The sequence below is a fragment of the Lemur catta genome, chromosome 1, assembly GCF_020740605.2.
Source record: "Lemur catta isolate mLemCat1 chromosome 1, mLemCat1.pri, whole genome shotgun sequence".
In the NCBI taxonomy this organism is placed as follows: Eukaryota; Metazoa; Chordata; class Mammalia; order Primates; family Lemuridae; genus Lemur; species Lemur catta.
In genome coordinates, this window is record NC_059128.1 from 26358344 (window position 1) to 26379324 (window position 20981).

At 44.3% G+C, this 20981-nt stretch overlaps 2 protein-coding genes across 4 annotated transcripts in view; one reads left to right on the forward strand and one right to left on the reverse strand.

The window, feature by feature from the left end:
* The window catches only part of HEATR4 (HEAT repeat containing 4), a 31811-nt gene extending 11919 nt beyond the window's left edge, over positions 1-19892 (forward strand). Inside the window, 11 exon segments of the mRNA XM_045555488.1 lie at positions 702-862; positions 1497-1601; positions 3890-4008; positions 4995-5175; positions 5737-5806; positions 6612-6801; positions 7801-7879; positions 8678-8837; positions 10361-10419; positions 19657-19843; positions 19846-19892. Of these exon segments, the coding sequence (XP_045411444.1) occupies positions 702-862; positions 1497-1601; positions 3890-4008; positions 4995-5175; positions 5737-5806; positions 6612-6801; positions 7801-7879; positions 8678-8837; positions 10361-10419; positions 19657-19843; positions 19846-19892 (1358 nt within the window).
* Positions 164-12520, reverse strand: RIOX1 (ribosomal oxygenase 1). 3 transcript variants are annotated; one of them, XM_045564198.1, is made up of 4 exons: positions 10357-12520; positions 9468-9644; positions 7180-7183; positions 164-912 (listed from the first exon to the last, which is right to left on the reverse strand). In XM_045564198.1, exon 1 carries the CDS (start codon positions 12458-12460, stop codon positions 10535-10537), a length of 1926 nt encoding a protein of 641 aa, XP_045420154.1. In that variant the 5' UTR covers positions 12461-12520; the 3' UTR covers positions 164-912; positions 7180-7183; positions 9468-9644; positions 10357-10534. The 3 variants fall into 3 exon arrangements, with proteins under 3 accessions (XP_045420154.1, XP_045420145.1, XP_045420138.1); XM_045564189.1 differs by lacking the exons at positions 164-912; positions 7180-7183 and adding an exon at positions 4733-5154; XM_045564182.1 differs by lacking the exons at positions 164-912; positions 7180-7183 and adding an exon at positions 4733-5262.
* Positions 19893-20981: the final 1089 nt, after the last annotated feature.

Below are 20981 nucleotides of genomic sequence, written 5' to 3' on the forward strand. Positions count from 1 at the left end.
CTAGGCACTTTAACGAAATAGGTACACTGCCACCAAGTGGTACCTGGACTAAGCTTTTCATAGATGCATTTGATTAGAAACCATGCCTTTTTCCACACTTGATTTAATCAAAAAGATGATGTAACAATATTAAATACTTTTTGAAAATTAAAAAATCACCAGCTGAACACATCATGCTTTTATTTTTTGCGTATTAACTTCCAGGCATTGTCCACATGCATTGTTGGAGTTACATAATCAAATAGGCTGTCGGGTGAAAGGCCCAAGGTGCCTAACTGCTGTCTCTAAGATGGGTTGTTGCTTGCCTTGATGAGGGGAACAACTGGCCGACTGGTTTGGCCTTCTGCATATAGACATTCAACAGCTTAATTCCTCTGTGTTAGGAAAACCTCCCACCCCAGCCTTCTTAATCTCCAGGGGAGAAAACAACTGCATCCCTCAGCTAGGTCAGAAGTGCCTTATGGCTGTTGCCTAACAAGAGCCTTTAGGATTTAACTTTTCAGGTTGAGGTTTATATTTAAAACCTTGATATGATCCATTTAAGTATGGTTTAAATAAGGGACTGGATTTCTAGACTAAGTGAGGCACAGGGAAGTGAGATAACAGGCTGGTAGCAGCCTTGGGTACCAACCCAAAGACTGTTCTCTTTTGGGGAAAACAGATCACCATTCTGAACTTCTTTTTTCACCCCACTGAGACAGGTAACAGTGTGGATAGCTGGGCTGCAGCTCAGTGCCTGGCTCTGGAAGGTGATGCCACTTACCCTGTGATTAAGAGGATCCTCCATCAGCTGTTTCACAAGAAGAATGAGGACACCGAGGACCGGGCTTGTGTGCTCCTGAGTCGTCTCAGTGGGAAGACAGTATGTGTACATTACAACCAAGTTTTGGGAAACAATTGGGTCTTTGAGGTCTGTGCATGCAAGGAATACAAAGTGCAGATGGTTGGGTAGGATGATCTCAGCATAGGTAAAAGTGAACTAAATGTGGGTGAACCTGGGTATAGAGGTATATATAGGAAGTGGCAACAGCTAGCTGAGCGAAAAGTAAAGAAAGTAGGTTGCAAAGGGTCTCTATATATGCAAGAAGATTTGTGACATGTAGAATTTGCTTTTGCTAGAAGTTTACCATTAAAAACTGCACAGACTTACAATTGTATTTAGTTACTTTCAGTAGAAATGTGAAACTCACAAAGATTCAGGCACATACAAATCATTTTAGGGGTAAAAATAGTTAAAGTCAGGAAGGGTAGGTCCCAGGAGTTTTCTGTTCAGATTATTAAATCTGTATTTTGCTCCCTGATTTATGATCCCAGAGTCAGTTGGCTTAAATGGCAGAGTGCCCTATCTCTTGTAAACTCATTCTTTCCTTTGCTAGGGATGGGCATCTCATGTGCTGTGACATTAATTATGCAGGAAGCCATGTTTGAATGTAACTTTAAGGTTCCAGCAGCTCTAAAAGTGATGGTGAATATTCACACAAGTCTTCTCTCCTCAGACCCTGATACACACCATGCTTGCCGTGGAGCTGAACAGTCATCAATGGGAGGACCGGATAATGGCCTGCCGGGCTTTGTGCCGGATCAGTGGAGATATCTGCTTAGTAAACCTTCTCTTTCTTTGCTTCCAGGAGACAAAAAGCCTAAGCAAGGCTGGGCTTGGGGGCTCTTCCACTTTTTGCTGCTATCAAGTATCCTGTTCTTACCGAATACATCTCTGTCCCCACATTGTTACTTCTTAGTTCTAGCCCACAATTATCTTCAAATGCCAACACGTCTTTCTGTGACTTAAACCAGTGCTTCTCAGTGTGGTGGCAGTCCACAAACTATTACTGATCCACAATGAAATAGCACAAAAACTGAGAGGAGTTTAAAGAACTTTTTAGTAATTTTACCCTGCCTCAGTATCAATGGACTTTACAAAAGTACCTGCCAATGACATATTTTCCCCTTCAAAACTGGTCCTTCATTACAGATAGTTTGAGAAGCACTGACTTAAACTACCCAACAAGTCAACTATACAGGGGTCTGTGCTGGCTCTCTTGAGTGTTCAGCACACACATATAAAACAAAGTTCCCTTCAACAACTCAGGAGGCTAAGGCAGGAGGATCGCTTGGGGCCAGGAGTTCAAGACCAGCCTGGAAAACATAGGGAGACCCTGTCTATAAAAAAATAAGAAAAATTATCTGGGTGTGGTAGCCCATGCCTGTAGTCTCAGCTACTTGGGAGGCTGAGGCAGGAGGATTGCTTGAGCCAGGAGTTAAAGGTTGCAGTGAGCTATGATTGCACGCCACTGTACTCCACCCTGGGTGACAGAGTGAGACCCAATCTCTTAAAAAAAAAAAAAGCAAAAAGCCCCCACAGTCCCTACTTTCAAAAAACTGACATGGCAGTTAGAACAACAAGACTAACATACACAAACGATTTAAGAACAAGCAATAAATGTAAGGTACTCTCTTAAAACTTTTCAGAGAGACAGAGATTAGTGTAGGTTGAACTTACTGGTTAGAGTTCTATGAAGGAGTGTGGAACTGGGCTAGAACTAAAGAGAGAATTCCAGGCTAGGGAAACCCTGACCACCATTTAGGTTTTCACCTGACCTTTTTGTCATTGTTTCCCAATCATCTTCAGCTGTCCAAATGGGACCTTTCCCTTCTATGTGCTATTATATCTTTTCCTTAGAACATTGGGTATCTCCAGAATGGCCCAGAACACTGCCATTCCCATGAGATGTGAACACCCTCCACTCCTTAACCCTCACATTTTAATATGGGAAGCACAAAATCTGGCCATTTAGTAATCACCTGAAGAGGTTTCAGGTTGGGTTAATTCTGTCTCAAGTGCTGTAGGACCCTGATGCTAACGTCCTGGACCAGCAGCACAGGCAACACCTAGGAGCTTGTTAGAACTGCAAAATCTCACCTTAGGCCAACTCAGAATCTGTATTTTAACAGTATCATTTTAACATCCGATTCATTTGCACCTTCACCTCCTTGGCACTTGGCACTCAGATTGCCAACTTAAAATAAAAAGACACGCATTCATTCTAAGTACATACGAGAAAAAAAAAAGACATACAGAGCTAGCAGGGGACGAGGTAAAGATGAGGAGGACTTCGTGTCAGACTGCTGGAATTAAGAAAGATGCTATGTCTGAATCCTTTCACTCATTCAGTAAGCAAGCAGTTTCTGACCACATCTGACATGCTAGGCATTATGCTAGCACTAGGGATGCAAAGGTTATTTCTTCTCTTGGTAAATGTTATAAATGGCTATAACAGAAGCAGCTATAAGGTATTATGGGGGTTTCCTATGCTTACAGGGGGCAGAGAAGACTTCACTAAGGAGATGCTTTTTGGGCTAAATTGTAAAGGAAGAGTAGGAAAATATCAGGTACCAGGTAGGGGTGAAGAAGGGAGATGTTTCCAGCAGGGAGAACTTGCTTGGGCACATGTACACAATCATCATGTAGTAATCCTTGTCCCCTCCCCTCTGAGAAGTACACTTATAGGGTGACCAACTATTCTGGTTTCTCTAGGACATGGGACTTTCAGTACTAAAATGAGGAAAGTCCCAGGCAAACTGGGATGAGTTTAAGCATCACTTTCAAATTTTGTCTCTTGGGTACAGATTATGTTGGCACTGACACTATATAGTAGATGAAAGGATGAGCTTGGGAAAGAAACACAGGTTTGAGCCCTGGTTCCAGCTCTCATCAGGTTAACCTTGGGCAAGTTAATCAAAGCCTCCATTTTATCCTCTGTGAAAGGTAATAGTATCTGCCCCATTGGATTGTTTGGGAGATTAAGGGATGGGTAAAAACACTTAGCACAATGCCAAGTACAAAATTAATATTCAATAAGCACTGGCTAATTATTATACCTTTTTATAGGATATAAAACATAAATTGATCCAACTGATGTGGAATGACTGGAATAAGAAAGTAAAGCATGCAGCAGCACAAGCATTGGGGCAAATGGGCCTTGGGAAAGAGTTGCACGACACAATCAAGTAAGACTGAGTCAACATGAGGAAAGATACTCTTCTATTCCTAGAAGTGTTTAGGAGGCCGGGGATCCGGCCAGCCAGCATTTGTTGAACTCCTCTCAGCACTGTACCAGATCCCACTGTAAAAAGTTAACAGTCCCTCCAGAAACTAAATGTGGCTAGGGAAAGCAGCATTGAGTGCTCACTAGGTATGAAGCAATGTTTTGGGCGTTTAAGGGAATTCGAAAGTATGACACAATTCTGATGACCACATGCAGGATATATAAATACCTAATTAAAAATACCAAATCAAACCTGAGCAACATAACAAGACCGCATCTCTACAAAGAAATTTAAAAGTTAGCCTAGCAGGGTGGCAAGTGTTCGTAGTCCCAGCTACTTGGGAAGCTGAAGTGGGAGGACTACTTGAGCCTCCCAATGTAAGGGTACAGTGAGTTATGACTATACTACTGCACTCCAGCCGGGGCGATAGAGCGAGACCTTGTCTCTGAAAAATAAAATAATAAGAATACCAAATACTATTAAAAACTAGAACAAATGGCATATACCATAACTGCTATTGCAGAAAAATGGAATACTCAATGTGGGCTCGAGGAGTAAGGACAAGATTCATGAAGCATGGATAAGACTGCCTAGGCATTCCAGGATGGGAGCCAAATGCAGAAATGAGGATGGCACATGTGAGGGCAGTGGAGAAGAGAATGTGAATGTGACAAAGGGTGCAAGTTGACACTTTCCTTTATTCAGTCATTCAATGTACCTGAGTGCCTAACATATGCTAGGTAATAGAGCTTCAAGTAAATAAGACAGTCAAGGTCTGTACCCAGCGAAACTTATCTAATGGGCGCAAGGCTAAACAGGAAAGGGTGGGGCTTGATACTGTAGAGCCCACAGAGCTTGGATTTTATCCTGAAGGAATTAGTGGGGAGGGGGCGGGGGTAGGCACTGAAAGTTTAAGGAGGGAAATAAAGGCACCTTGTGCCTTACAGGATCAAGCTGTGTCAAGGAAATTCCCAGGAGCGTGTGGAAGCCCTCTCCCTGATAGGTGAGCTCAAGCTCATGACCGCCAAGCTCCTTCCAAGCTTCCTGCGCTGTTTCTCTGATGACTTCACAGCAGTTCGGCGGGCAGCCTGTTTGGCAGCTGGTGCCCTGCAGATCCGCGACAAGATGGTGAGTCAGGGAAACGTGTTCTCATCTTACCTTATTGACCTAATGAGAGCATTACCTTCCCTTGTTGTGCATAGCACACTCACCATTCTGTAAGGACACAAAATGAGAGATCAGGAAAGTGAGGGGGTATATAGGCCACATCTGTCAGTTAGGACCATTTAGCTCCCAGCCAGCCCACACTTCACTCTAGAGCACAGCCCTGAACCCTGTTCTCACTTCAGTTAACTAATTTCTCATTACCTAGGTGCTGATGGGCTTTAGCATCAACTCCAGTGAATGGAGTTATACTTCCTAGTTACTAGGGGGAAATCTGATTGAGGTGTTCAAAAGAAGCTATATGGCCACAGACCTGTGGGCTGAGAAAATCAATCTACAGATACCAGATAATTCAGCTAATATACTATATGTACAGGTTGGTACTTCAGACTCCAACTCATTTGTCGCTGAAATTGATAGATCATTTTTCAGTTATAGCACCTTTTAGAGATAAGTGGGGTCCCTGTTTCTGGGTCATTCTCGTTCTTGTTCTTCTCACCCAACACTGCGTTTTATCCATCCCAGGTGCTTGAATGCCTCCTGAATCTGATAGAGAGAGATCCTTACTGGAAAATCAAGGCCTTTGCCATTCGAGGTATTACAGAAGTAGTGGCCCCAATTCTTCAATGAAATACCTTCCCCTATGCTGGTATAGATGATTCCCCAAAACTCTCTAATAACGGGGTGAAGTGTAGGAGAGGGAATAATCTTAGCTTCTCAGAAGTTCCTTGCCTGAGAAGGAAAAGAATATTTTCTCCTTTTAAATTTTCAGTTAAGGATCCTGAGTCTAGGTCCGTGTCAAACTTGTTAAGGTGAAGAGCTGACAAGACAATCCCTGCCAACAGAATTAAGGATAAGTTCCAAGTAGGTATCCGCTGTTGGATACGTCTTGTTTTCCCTGGAGGTTTTATCTACTGTACTCTGTCAAAGTCAGACCATATTCAAGACTGCTAGAGAACTAAAACCCTGCCCCTAATTTTCCTAATTTCTTTTTAGGGTCTTGGGCATTGCTTCTCTCTTTGATGTAGTCTATGGCAGGTCCCTAGGAGAATCAGCCCTAGGTAAACCTGTGAAGTAATCGTGCCTTGTGCCTCCCTTCCCCATCACCATGCCTTGACTAGGCTGGTCTCCCAAGTTATCTGTCCCATATCTCATCCCTAAATAGGGAAAATAGTCTATGTTCTCATCCTAATGGGCAAGGATGAGATGGAACGTTCCCCTTCAAGGAATCCTTTGGAGGTAATGTCCCACTCTAACCTATTCCTAAAATTCCAGTGGTGACTAATTGCCATCCAAAAGGGAAGATATTGTTTGCAATACTCAACTTATTTCTGGATGCTAGGATTTAGCCAATTCTGTCTTCAGGGACAGTGGAACATGCTGCCCCTTAATCTCTGCAGCTTTGGGACAGATTGGGGAAGTAAGTCCCCAGTTGACAGATCTCCTGCTCTGGGCCATCCACTATGAACAGTCACCAGGCGTACGACTGGAAGCTTGCCGTAGCATCCTAGCCCTCAAACTTCAAGGGGACCAGGTCAGGGACACCTTCCTAGATGTGCTGCTCCTGGAGAACCATGACGCTGTTCTAAAGTAAGTACTAAACTTCTGGTTCTTGCCATGACCTCTTGCTCTGCTGGCTCTCCCATCCTTGCTCACTGAGTATGTCCTTGTCTTTCCAGGCTGCCTAATGGCAGTAAAAGCACAGGTTCACCTGTGGCATTCACCTACCTACCCAAGAAATTAACAGAAAAACTGGCTTAAATTGGATTGAAAGTGAAGTTCATGTAGTTCATGTACCTTTTCTCCCCGCTACAGGTGGTTTTAAGTTATTCATATATTCAGCTAAAATTTATCAAGCGCCTATTGTGACAATAGGCTTTAGAGTCAAAAAGATCATGGTCTGAATTCCAGCTGACATGCAATAGCCATGTGAGCCTGGGCAAGGCACTTACTTAAACACTCTGAGACCATTCTTTCATGTGTCAAATGCAGGTGACAGTCTACAGTATAAGGTTGTGGAGATAATGAGATGACACTTTTAGTGCCCCTGTCATAAAGCTCCTCAGTAAATGGTAACTATTAGTACTTTCAAATATATCATCTCAAAAACTGCACATCATCCCTATAAACTAAGCATCAGACCATTTTTGTGGATAAGGCTCAGCAAAACCACAGTTAGGATCAGAATTTAGGATTCTTGCTTGATTCCAAGTTCTATATTTTCTACTCCCATGCTCTTTTATTTATTATTATTATTTAAGACAGTGCCTCATTCTGTCACCCAGGCTGGAGTGCAGTGGTACTGCAGCCTTGAACTCCTGGGCTCAAGGGATCCTCCTGCCTCAGCTTCTCATGTAGCTGGGACTACAGGCATGTGCCACCATGCCTAGCTAATTTTTAAATATTTCTGTGGAGACAAGGTGTCGCCATGTTGCCCAGGCTGGTCTCAAACTCCTGGCCTCAAGCAATCCTCCCTGCCTCAGCCTCTGAAACTGCTGGGATCACAGGTGTAAGCCACTACACCTGGCCCCCCTATGCTTTTTTAAAGGATGAGGTAGAACAATCTAAGAAGTGCTTCTTACCTTTCAGGGAAATTTACCAGGCAATGAAGACACTCAACTTAGAAAATGAAGGAAACCAAGACATGCTTCAGAAGATCAAGAAAAAGGTAAATAAGTGCAAGTCAGTTTTCAAGAGAAAATGTGGGGCTCTCAAGAGTTCCTCAGACCCTTTTTTCCTCCAAGCATGTACATACCCTCTTCCCCACCACAGAAATACTTTCTACAAATTCAGATACCATATTGTTTGAAGATATAAAACATCCATGCAAGAATAGGTTATAAAATCCTATTAGTAAAGATAAAAACAAAACAAAATCCTATTAGTCCTATCAAGTAGCCCTCAAAATCAGGGTTTATTGTTGTGGTTTCTAAAATACTATGTCCCTCGCCATTTTCTCACCACTATCTCCTAAACTCAACTAGTTCTTCTTTCTTATTTTTGCAGATAGGCATAGAAAAGAAATAAGGGACTGGAGCTGGCCCCCTAGATTTTCTTCTTAATTTTCCTTAATTCCAAATCTGGGTTCTTCACCAAAGGAACTCTCCAGCTGAAAGAGTTGTTCTAATTTCTCAAAGCTATTAGATGAAAGAATAGAGGGAAAAGAATTTTAAAAAGGTAATTCACGAAACCAACTTCAGATTAAGCAAGAATTTCTTAGCAGGTTCCTTTCATCATGCCCAAAAAACTAAGGTAAAATTTTCATTAACAGTGTAAAAAATTTCCAACCAATATCACAAGAGAACAATGTTCTTAGGCATTTCTGTACCACCTAATACTAATAAAGCATGAGGCAATCAGTTACTTTATTAATGCCTTTTGATTTGCTGCCTAGTACAGTTTTTTTTTTTTTTCAGCATATTAGGGTAGTACAGTTGTTTTTTTAACATCATTTGCTCTAATCTAGATTAGCACACTAAACCAAAAGGACTTGCTGACACAGAAAATATTCAAGCTTGAGAAGGTCATGGGAAAACTGAGGGAAGAAGCAAAACGTGTTTACTCTCAACCCAAAGAAGATCAAGAACCACTGGCACTCCATACTTTACTCCAAGCAACTTTTCAGGGTAGGTTTCCTAGGGGTGAGTCCTATCCCTTGACTCCTTTATTTTTTTTATTTTTTTTCCCAAGAGAATTAAATCATTTATTGATTACACATGATAATGGTCCTTGACTCCTTTAATAAACCTTTTCCAGGATTTGGATGTTTTGGGACTTAGTAATGAGCCCTCTAGGATGAAAGAGTCAGGAAAGGCTACTTTCCTTTCCTTCTTGACCATCATCCACTCAGTTTTTGTTATTTTTTTCCCCGTCTCCCAGGTTTTTATTCATTTGTTGTTTTATCCCTTAAAAAAAGAATGAGGTAGCTCTATTTGAACTGATTTAGAAGTTAGGTCATAAAAGGACATATTAGACAAACACGAGTCTTTATAAAACAAGAGCTGTGTATGTTTGAGCACAAAAAAAAAAAAAAAGCCTTATAAGCTTCCTTTAATAGTGGTTGCCTCTGGAAAGTGGGGTTGGAGAGAGCTATCATTTTTACATAGATGTACATCTATGCTTTTGTAACATTTTAAAAAAGACTTTATAAAGTTCTCAACCTTAAATAACTGAACCTATCACTTATGGTGATAGGATCCCAGACACGACTTAAATGATGAGGGTGCAGAAATCAAGCTGTACCAAAATATACTTACAAAATCTGTGTGCCCAAGCGTAGCAGCAGCCTCAGGTCACTCAGCCAGCTGCCTACCAGCTACCACCCCAAACCCAGGTCTTCTGGTTCCAAGTCCAGTGCTCTTTCTGGTACAACAGGCACTTTTCCAGCAACCATGAGAATATTCACTTGCCAGATTTGGGGAAGTTTCTTCCAACTGCCAGAAAAAAATGAAAGTGGAAAGTAACTTGAACACCAGCCTTTCCTCATGGCCAGCTTGCTAAAAGTTGGTTTACTAAGGCCTATGACAGCACAACTAGGTGACATGCTTCGCCTGTGGAAGCATTGCCAGCCACTGATAAAGCAAGCACTGAGCAAAAACAATATAAAGCTGACCTTGCTAGTGGAAAATAACTTTTCTACTAGGATTGGGCTGTTTGGGGTTCAAGTAGCATAATTAAAATGAATAAATTACCCCCAAAGTTAGAGAACTGGCCCCAATCAGAAGTTTCTCTTCTTTAAATGGTTAACCTTCTCCATTTACATCCTACAACCATCCCAAGTTGCTTTTCATCTCAGACATTATAGCTTTTCTCTATCTACCACCTCCTCCCACATTTCTTCAAACCATCCCACATAATACTCTAGCCTTAGAAAAGGGAAACAGTCTTTGGCACTTTAATAACTTTTCTAACATCCATACAAAGTTAATAACAAACAGGATTGACTCCAACCCTCCCCCCAAACTGGTGAAAGAGAACTCAAATGAAAGATGCAAATTCCAAATAAAAACTTCTAAGTCTCAAGCAGAATGACATGGCCAGTGCTACACAGTACACTGAAGCCTAAGGGTGATGAAGCTGGTACTCTGAAGTGATCAGGGATCAAGGTTACTTTTCCACCTCCAATGTCTGCTTTTATGTTTGTACCTAGATGAGGTGGTTCTTCCTAGAAGACCGTCTGAGGTTTGTGACAATGAAGCAGTCATAAAGGTAAATGTGAGCACACTGATGATTATCAAGGTAAGAACATGAATTTTAAAAAAAAGTGGCAGTGGTAGAGGAGAATCACTACTGCCTTGCTTCCAGCAATTAACAAGAAAGTAGTTTAGGTTAGAGGCATCTTGGTTAGCAGCAGCCCTTTATCATACAACATGGTTGCCAAGGAAAGTTGGTCCTCCACACTGTCACAGGGCAGGTCCCCTACTCTCACAAACTCTGGGTAGGAGCGAAGCAAGAGTTCCATGGCATCAGCTTGCTGAGGGTATATTTCCAAGCACTTGGGCTCTTCCAGATGATAAACACGGGAGTTTTCCACTGTGTAATAGAGAAACAAACGGCCTCCCTCACCCACCAGACGAGCTATCCCATCCTGAAGCATGTGGACTTCTGTTTCTGTTGTCAACTGGGCCCCCACATTTACGGGTTCTCCAGCCTCCCAGCGAATTGGGAGCCCGTAAACACTTAGTGCCCTCTCCCTATCAGTCAAAACAGGGGGCAGAGAATCATGGATGAAGTCTTTGGCTCGTTGGTCAGCCACAGCATCCACAGGAGCAAAGTGTCCCAGCCGGGCAACCAAGACCCGGACCTTCTCCATGAAAGCGGTTCTTCGTGGATCCTTAGAATCGGAATGCTGGGCCCCCATGTAATCCATAAAGTCTCGGGGAAGACCCCTCCGAAACTCCACATTTTCTTCCATTGCAGCCTGCACAGCTAGAGGCAATACAGCCTCTAGGAAGTCACCCCAGGTATTGCGCTGGTAAGTGGACAAGGTGAGGTGCAGAGAGTGGACTCCATCCTGGCATTCAGCTTGGTGAATGAAGCCCCGAGGAAAATAGAGCAAATCTCCAGGTTCCAGCACGGTCTGCAGCACCGGCTCACCGAGGTCGTCCTGACTGAAGTTGGGGCTAGATGTCAGGGCCAGTTCCTCAGTTGGGACCCGGGGTCGGTAGACACGCCAGAGTTTCCTACCTTCCAGCTGCAACACGAAAGCTTCGATGTCGTCGTAGTGGGGGGCAAAGCCCTGCGAGTTGGGGGGCGTGAGGTAAACGTTGGAGCCTGCCATGCTTCCAAACTGCTCCTGGAGCACAGCCAAAAACTGCCACACGGTGGTCGAGAAAGCCTGCGGACAGAGGAGGCGCAGGGAGCAGCCAGCCTGGTACAGGGACCACGCAGCGGCCGGCAGTGCGCGGCCCGGCGGGTTCAGGGTCTCGCGCCGTCCGTTGATGTAGCGTGCGGCGTCCAAGTGCTGCCCGAACTGCACCTCCTCGCTGCGCAGCATCGAGTCCAGGTCGGCGGTAGAGAAAAGGCCCTGGTAGTAGGTGCGGTCCTGCCGCCGCACCAGCACCGCCTCCCGCTCCCATAGGCGCCGGTAGAAATGGTCCGGCGGCATCGGCGCGATGAGCCACTCAAAGAGGCGTGCCGCTCGCCGCCGGCTGCTGGGGATGCGGTTCAGCTCGGCCAAGACGCGCTGCAGGGGGGAGTCGCAGGACAGCTCCCCACCGGTGCTATCCACCTCCGGCCCCGACAGCGTCGCAGGGGCTCCGGAATGTGGGGCGGCCGCCAAGTGCTGGGCTGTGCACAGCAAAGCCGAGTTCTCCACCACGCGGGCCGGCGCAGCGGGCACCTCCGCCAGGCGCACGGGCGGCGCCGAAGGGGGCACCAGGCGCGCCGGCGGGGTCTGCAGTGAGCGCGTGGCGGGCGCGGCCTCCAGCAGCTCTGCAGGCCCCAGGGGGCCGTAAGGCTCTCGCCGGGCCGCGTCCGGGACGGCGACCGCCGCCGCTGCCCCGCCAGGCAAGGAATCCCCCAGATCGTCGGCCGTGGACTCCACCCTCGAGTCCTCCGAGTCTTCGCTCGGCAGCGTCTGGGCCCTCAGCGCTGCCATGCGGGACGCAACACTTCTTCTCAGCTGCCTCCGTATCTTCCTGGGCCTCGAGGGTAGGGCCAGGACCGACCCGCTGTGCGGCTGCGGCTGGCGCCGGCGCCTCGGCCGCCCGCGCCTCAACAGCCCTGCACTAGCCCGGAGCCCCTCCATGGCCGGACAGCCCTCCGGACCCGGCCGGAGCCGACGGGGAAAGCGCTCACGCTGGCAGCGGCTGCGGTGCACTCTGGGAAGGAGGCGCGGCCTCCAGCTGCTCCGGGCTGGCCACGCCCACCATTCTTCAACTCGGCTCCTCCCGCTCGCCGTGTTAGCAAACGTTATCTTTAAATGCATGGGTTCACGTCAGAGCGGAGAATCCCTGCCAAACTAACAAGGGTTCCATGTTCAGAAGGCAATTTAATAAGCAGGTTGCTAGGGACTTCAGGAGAAAGACATTTGGCTACTTAACTCTTTTTTCCTGCTAGTCTCTGCATATTGCAGTGTTCCTCGGACGTCCTCATTTCTGAACTGGATGCTCCTCAGCAGCTTCCCACGAGGAAGTGCACAATTCTTGTTTTCAAGGAATGCCCTCGGGCAAAGTTCGGGATTCGGAATGCCTCGGGCAAAGTTTGGGATTCTACCGGAAATCGCCCTTCCACTAGGTTCTCTGCAATGCAGATGCTTCATTGATGGAAGCCCTAAGAGTTTGTCTCCCGCCTTTGTCCATTAGAAATCCTGGCAGTCATTGTCCTGTCTCTGAAAAAGAAGTAATTAACTTCTTTACTTGCCTTCTTGATACTTGCCCTTCCCAATCCTCTGGGCCGTCGTTTCATTAGCTACCATTTCTCTCCTCTACCTCCTGTGAATCGTAAATCTATGTCTCATTTAACAGGCAATGTAGTAGGCATGAAGGTGTGTAATTGTTGAGAACATGGTCACAGTCTTCATGCAACTAGGTGCTTTGTACATAAAGATTACTTATTGTGGCAGAAGAATCGCTTGAGCCCAGGAGTTTGAGGTGCTGGGTTAAAGGGCAAGATACTTTTTGTGATTATTAATAGGTTTTTATCAAACTGCCCTCCAAAAAGGTTTACAGTGTTACAGTTATTAACGTAAGCATATTAGACTACAGTGCATGGCCTCTAGGACCTTTTCCGTGCTTCTATTTGAGCTTCCAATTGCCCTCTCTTTCTTAGTTGCACTGCTATCCAAACACTTGCCAAAGTTTTTAGATTTTATCTCTACCCATGTCTGATATGCACTCTTTTATTTCTCACATGGTCTATTACACTATTCTCAACTGGGGGTAATTTTGCCTTCCCAGGGACATTTGGCTATGTCATATGGGGAGGGGGTGGTTCTAACATCTGGTGAGTGGTTGCTGCTAAACATCCCACAATGCAAAGGACAACCCCCCACAACAAATAGTTTTCCTGCCCAAAATGTCAACAGTGTAGTACTGAGGCTGAGAAACCTTGGTCTATTACAAATAACCTCCCAACTAGTCTCTTTACCTTTATGCTCTCCCGTGGCAATTTATACCACAGATAGCTTAATTTTCTCAAGCTGTGGCCTCAAACCTGTCCTCTCCCTACTCAGAACCTATCCATTTGCCCCATTGACCAATCTAAGCTCTTCAGCTAGGTACGGAAGTCACATAATGTTATAGCCTTATCAGCCACAACTCCCCTAAACTCTACTTCTACAAGCTAGACTGTTTGCTGTTCCTTGCCTATGTCATCTGTATGTTTTCTCATGCCGTTCCCTCTAAATGATGTCTCCCAATCATCTTTTGTCAAACTCTAATTAAAGCCCATTTCACATTCCATTTCTCTTCAAAAGCTCTACCATCTCTCTCTCTAATCACAAGAGAACATTGACCCTTTCACATGAATTTAACACATTGTGGAGCCAGTGTGTTGGCATGAGCCAATAGTCCCAGCTACTTGGGATGCTGAGTTGAGAGGATCACTTGAAGCTAGCCTGGGCAATATAGTGAGATTCTGTCTCTAAAAACAAACAAACCAACAAAGGAAAACACACACTGTGCCTTGTATTGGTGATTTATGTATTTGTATTCCTTCCTAACTTCAGGGAAAGGACTTCCTTATGCCTTTTTCCACCCTTTCTTCCATTTAGCACAATGCTTTTCACACAGAAGGTACACAGAAAATGTTTGTGGAAAGCAGACCAACAAGAATTGAGTCTCTCCCACTCATTATTTGTGACAGTAGCTCAGGCAAGTTACTCTTTCAGGTCACAGTTATCACGTCTATAAAATGGAGATAATAATTGAACCCACTTCTTTATAGGGTTGTTGTAAGGATAAAATAATGCGTGTAAGGCACTTAGCATAGGGCATGGTACAGAGCTAAACACTTCAAAATGGTAGCTGTAATAATAATCTATTATTATGGAGCAAAGCCCTATAGAATGGCTTGTGTGCCACTGGCCTAGTTGGGAGGAATGGGTATGTGTGTGTTTTGGGGGTGGGGAAGGCACAGAGAAGTTCTTAAATTGGGCAAGGTGGCAGTAGAGAATAGAGTGTTTACAATTATTTTTGTATATGTCAAAGGAAGCTTGAGTAGATCAGTAGGGGCCATATCAGACAAGGCCATTGTGCGAGGTCATGCAGGTACTGCTCTTCACAAAGGTACCTGGTCAAGGGCCAGAGTAGGGGCCTAAACCAACCAGTGTTCTCCTCGCAAGTCCTGTGCACTTTTTGGAGGATGCAGTATTTGGAGGAAGGAGCAGCAGGAGGGTGTCCCCCTCTTGCCAGTTCACACAAAGCCTATATGTGTTGGCAGGGCCCTGATAGCAGATCCCCTTGGGAATTGTTGAAGAAGAAGGCAGGTCACATTTGTCACTGGGAGCTTTAATTGCCCTTTCAAAAGAGAGTTGTTTTCAGTAAACAAAGGACACATCCTACAGTGACCTGGAGGGACCATATTTCTCTGCCTGCAAAGCTGTGCTCAGTTATAGGCGCGCCATCATTTTGTAGTTACCACATCCTATACCAGCAGTCCCCAACCTTTTTGGCACAAGGGACTGGTTTCATGGAAGACAATTTTTCCATGGACTGGGCCAGGGAGTGGGGGGGATGGTTTGAGGATGATTCAAGTGCATTACATTTATTGTGCACTTTATTTCTATTATTATTCATTGTCACTTTCAAACCCACTGATAGGGTTTTGATATGAGTCTGCAAGCAGTTGATTTATTATGGTCTCTGTGCAGTCAAACCTCTCTGCTAATAATAATCTATATTTGCAGCTGCTCCCCAGTGCTAGCATCACTGCCTCAGCTCCACCTCAGATCATCAGGCATTAGATTCTCATAAGGAGCACACAACCTAGCTCCCTTGCATGCGCAGTTTATAGTAGGGTTCGTGCTCCTATGAGAATCTCATGCCACTGCTGATCTGACAGGAGGCGGAGCTCAGGCAGTGATGCGAGTGATGGGGAGTGGCTGCAAATACAGATGAAGCTTCGCTCACCCGCTGCTCACCTCCTGCGCAGCTCAGTTCCTAACAGACCATGAACTGGTTCCAGTCTGAGGCCTGGGGGTTGGGGACTGCAGTCTTATACAAATGTCTCCTCCCAATCTTTCCTGTGACCTCATCCTTTTCTTTTTTCAATGTCTTGTGATTTTTGCAAATAAAGGGTCTTGTTGAAATGTCTGTACTCTAGTTTCCCCTGTGACTGGGCTATGCCTTTTGGAACCTGACTTATCTTTATTTATTTATTTATTTTTTAAGACAGAGTCCTGCTTCTGTCACCCTGGCTACAGTGCCGTGGCATCAGCCTGGCTCACAGTGACCTCAAACTCCTGGGCTTAAGCAATCCTACCACCTCAGCCTCCCAAGTAGCTGGGACTACAGGCATGCACCACCATGGCTGGCTAATTTTTTCTATACATTTTTAGTTGTCCAGCTAATTTCTTTGTATTTTTAGTAGAGATGGGGTCTCACTCTTGCTCAGGCTGGTTTCGAACTCCTGAGCTCAAATGATCTCCCCGCCTCAGCCTCCCAGAGTGCTAGGATTACAGGCATGAGCCACCGGGCCTGGCATCTGACTTATCTTTAATTTCATCATTTTTACTGTGGTTTTATTTAGTTCTCACTACAAAAGTAGCTATTAATAATTATTTTCACATGTATAACTTCATGACATGGAATAATGTTTTTGGTATATTGTTGAATGGGGAAAAGAAGCAGACAAAATAAGTGTTAGAGTAGGATTCCACTTGGGAAATATGTTGTATGTGTCAGTGTGTATGTATATATATATATCTCTACCTATCCATACACACATTCATACATACTACTGAAAAAAGTTAGAAAGTCCTTACACCACAACATCTAATAGTGATGATCTTTATGTGGTGGAATTCCAGGTGATTTTTATTTTCTCCTCCTTTGCTTATTTGTATTTTCTGAATTTTATACATTGAACATATGTCACTTGTACAATTAAAAATGTAGTTTGTTTTTGTTTTTGCTCACTCTGTCACCCAGGCTGGAGTGCAGTGGTGCAGTCACAGCTCACTGCAACCTTCAACTCTTGGATTCAAGTGATCCTCCTGCCTCAGCCTCTTGAGTAGATGCATATTTTTTTTTTTTTTTTTTAGGGACAGTGTCTCATTATGTTGCCCAGGCCAGTCTCAAACTCCTGTGCTCAAACCAGGCTGGGCAACATAGTGAGACCCCATCTCTACAAAAAAATTTAAAAATCACCTGGGTGCGGTGGTGCATGCCTGTAGTCCCAGCTACTTGGGAACCTAAGCCAGGAGGATTGCTTGAGCCTGGGAGTTGGAGGTTGCAGTGAGCTATGATCACGCCATTACACTCCAGTATGGGCAACAGAGCAAGACCTTGTCTCACAATACAAAAACAAAACTATACACACCTAAAACAAAACAAAAATAAATAAATAAATATATTTATTTATTTATTTTTGTTTTGTTTATATATATATATATATTTTCACACATAGCCAGGCACAGTGGCTGGAGTCTGTAATGCAGGCTACTGGGGAGGCTGAGGCAAGCGGATCACTTGGGCTCAGGGGTTTGAGACCAACCTGGGTAACATAGAAAGACCCTGTACCTAAAAAGGTGAAAAAAAAATTAGCCAGTCATGGTGCTATGTGCCTATAGTCCCAGCTACTCAGGAGGCTGAGGCAGGAGGATCACTTGAGCCCAGGAGTTCAAAGCTGCAGTGAGCTATTATTGAGCCACTGCACTCCAACTTAGACTACAGAGGGAGAACCTATCTCTAAAATATAAAAATAATTCACCCATGTGTACAAATATATACAGAGATGCTTATTGCTTCTAATTTCAAAACTGGAAATGACTCAAACATCTATTAATAGAGAGTTACTAAAAAGAATGACAAGGGTGGGAGGCTGAGGTGGGAGGATTACTTGAGGTCAGGAGTTTGAAACCAGCCTGAGCAAAAGCGAGACCCCATCTTTATTAAAAATAGAAAAACTTAGCCAGGGATGGTGGCACATGCCTGTAGTCCCAGCTACTCAGGAGGCTGAGGAAGGAGGATCACTTGAGGCCAGCAGTTGGAGGTTGCTGTGAACTGTGATGATTCTTCAGCACTCTAGCCCAGGTGACAAAGTGAGACTCTGTCTCAAAAAAAAAAGGAAAAATAAAATAAAATAAAATAAAAATAAAAAGAATGACAAGGAAAGATGTCCAAATGTCTTGTAAATTGGAAAATCAAATTGTAGAACAATATATTGCCCATTTTTTGTTTAAAAATAAAATGCAGTTCAGGCCGGGTGGGTGCTGTAATCCTAGCACTCTGGGAGGCCAAGGCAGGTGGATCACTTGAGTTCAGGAGTTTGAGACTAGCCTGAGCAACATAACAAGACCCCATCACTACTAAAAATAGAAACATTAGCCAGGCATCATGGCGCATACCTGTAGTCCCAGCTACTTGGGAGGGTGAGACAGGAGTATCACTTGAGCCCAGGAGTTTGAGGTTGCAGTGAACTATGAATACACTGCACTCTAGCCCAGGCAACAGATCAAGACCCTGTCTCAAAAAAACAGAAACAAAAAAACAATAAAAAAGAATAATCAAGTATAAAAACCAGAAATAAGCCTATTAAATTCATTAGACATCATAAGAAAAATTTTCCTATTTATTTAATGCAAGAGGAAGATATATATTCACAAAGATAAACTCACTATTTGTAGTACCACTACAGATTTGTTCCCAGTAAACACACAAATTCTGATAAAATATATTTTGCTTGATTCCTTTCAAAAAAAGAAAATGTGGCCGGGCGTGGTGGCTCACACCTGCAATCCTAGCACTCTGGGAGGCCGAGGTGGGAGGATCGCTTGAGGTCAGGAGTTCGAGACCAGCCTGAGTGAGAAGACCCCCCATCTCTACGAAAAATAGAAAAAATTAACCGGAAGCAGTGGCACATGCCTGTAATCCCAGCTACTTGGGAGGCTGAGGCAGGAGGATTGCTTGAGCCCAGGAGTTTGAGGTTGCTGTGAGCTAGGCTAATGCCACGGCACTCTAGCCTGGGCAACAGGGTCTCCTGTCCTTGTGTGTGATTGTGAGGTCCTCAGAGTGTGGGATGGGGCTGGGAATGGAAAGAGATGGGTGAGCTGAGGGTCAGATTTCCTGCGCCACCATGTTCTGGTAAGGAACTCCAAAGAACATGAGAACTCCAAATTCAGACCTGGTCTCCCTGTCAAGGTTGGTGATAGAATGTATTTTAGTGAAAGTTTTGCTAGCTTGATTTGTAATATTTAAATATTTAGACATTATGATAAATAGACTTCCATTTGTACTTTTGCCCCAGGCTGAGAGAATTTATTTGAGGGTGAGGAGGATATCCCTCTATTTATTCCATGGAGTTATATATACACCTTGATTGATATTAGAACTATTTAGACTCCTGGGGTGCTTTAACCTGGGTGCAACCCTGGCCATCACTACATTGGCTTATGGGGTTGACACAGAGCAGTGGGCGGTTAACTCTGAATGACTCCCTCTCCTCAGCACATCCCAAGAATAAGGGTCTTTACTCACAGCCACAAGAGTGTCCCATGGTTACGGCTACTTCTGCGTAATAATGAAGATATAGAAAACACTGGCTAACCCCAAAGATAACTGATGCCCAAACTTTCTTAGGTGGGCAATTCAGGCCTATTCTCCATATTAGGCTAGGGTTGAGGAAGGCAGGTCTTCAACTTATAGGTTCTATTTTCTAATCTAATATAGTAGTTAAGAGAGCTATTCTGATAAAGCATGGTCAAAAAGGCCTTCACTTTGGGTCTGTCTCTCATATGAGACACATGTTTGGCATATACACTCATATGTTAATATTTCTCTGCAGCCTGTGAAGCCCCGCACACCAAATCCCTGGTTACAAAGTCCAGTTCCAGGCTTAACCAGAGGAAGCAGAGGTCACTCACTACTTGTCAAAGATCTACGCACCTCCCGGGAAAAAAGAATTGCTATGGGGCCATTTGGATCTGACAACTCAGCTCTCTAGCTGGGTAAATGTTCGGAGAGAAGATTTTTTCCAGCATCATATCTTCTCCCTCTGAAAGGAAAGGTGCTCATTTCTAGTCTGAGCGCTTTTATTTCACAACACAGGTAGCAGAGGACCTGGTCCCATTTTGTCTCTTTAATTGATATTGTTCAATCTTGTCACTATATTTATAAAGAAACATTATTTAACAGTAGACTTGATATCTTAATGTGCACCATTTACACAAAGGGGTAAAGAAAATTGACATCACATTAGGTGATAGAGCATATTTTTCCATACCCCAGAAAGATCATATGCTAAATATGGGTCAGAGCTCCAAATCTTGCTAGAGTAAAATATCAAGACCCAGCATCGGCCGGGCACAGTGGTTCATGCCTGTAATCCTAGCACTCTGGGAGGCCGAGGCAGGAGGATCGCTTGAAGTCAGGAGTTCGAGACCAGCCTGAGCAAGAGCGAGACCCCGTCTCTACTAAAAATAGAAAGAAATGATCTGGACAGCTAAAAATATATATAGAAAAAAAAGTAGCTGGGCATGGGGGTGGATGTCTGTAGTCCCAGCTACTCAGGAGGCTGAGGCTGAAGGATTGCTTAAGCCTAGGAGTTTGAGGTTGCTGTGAGCTTGACGCCACCACACTCTAGCCCGGGCAATAGAGCGAGACTCTGTCTCAAAAAAAAATTAAAAAATTATAAAAAAAAAAAAGAAGACCCAGCATCTTTTGCAAGCTGTAGAAATCACCCTCTGAAACCCACACTAGAATCCCATTTGTCTAGGAAAGAAATAGCTCAGGTGACTTTTTTTAGTTCACAAGTCTAGTCTTGTACTGGAGCAGGTTCTTTAACTGCAGCCCACAGGGCAACGTGAAAGCCATGTCACAGAATTGTTACAAAAAAACCAAGCCAGGACATCATTTCCCTCTTTGTACTGCTTGGGTGGGGATGAACACATTTAGATGGGAAACAATTCCACAGTTTCACAAGGCCAATTAGCAATTCTCATGAATCTCGGTGTACTTAATACTTAAAAGATTTAGGCATCATGGAACAGCTGCAAACCGAATCTGTACCATAAGATGGGATTCTGTAAGAGCACATGATACCCCAAAAATTGCCATAGAAAAGGAGATGCCCAGAATCCCAAGCAGTGTGAATCCAGCTTCCTTTCCTAA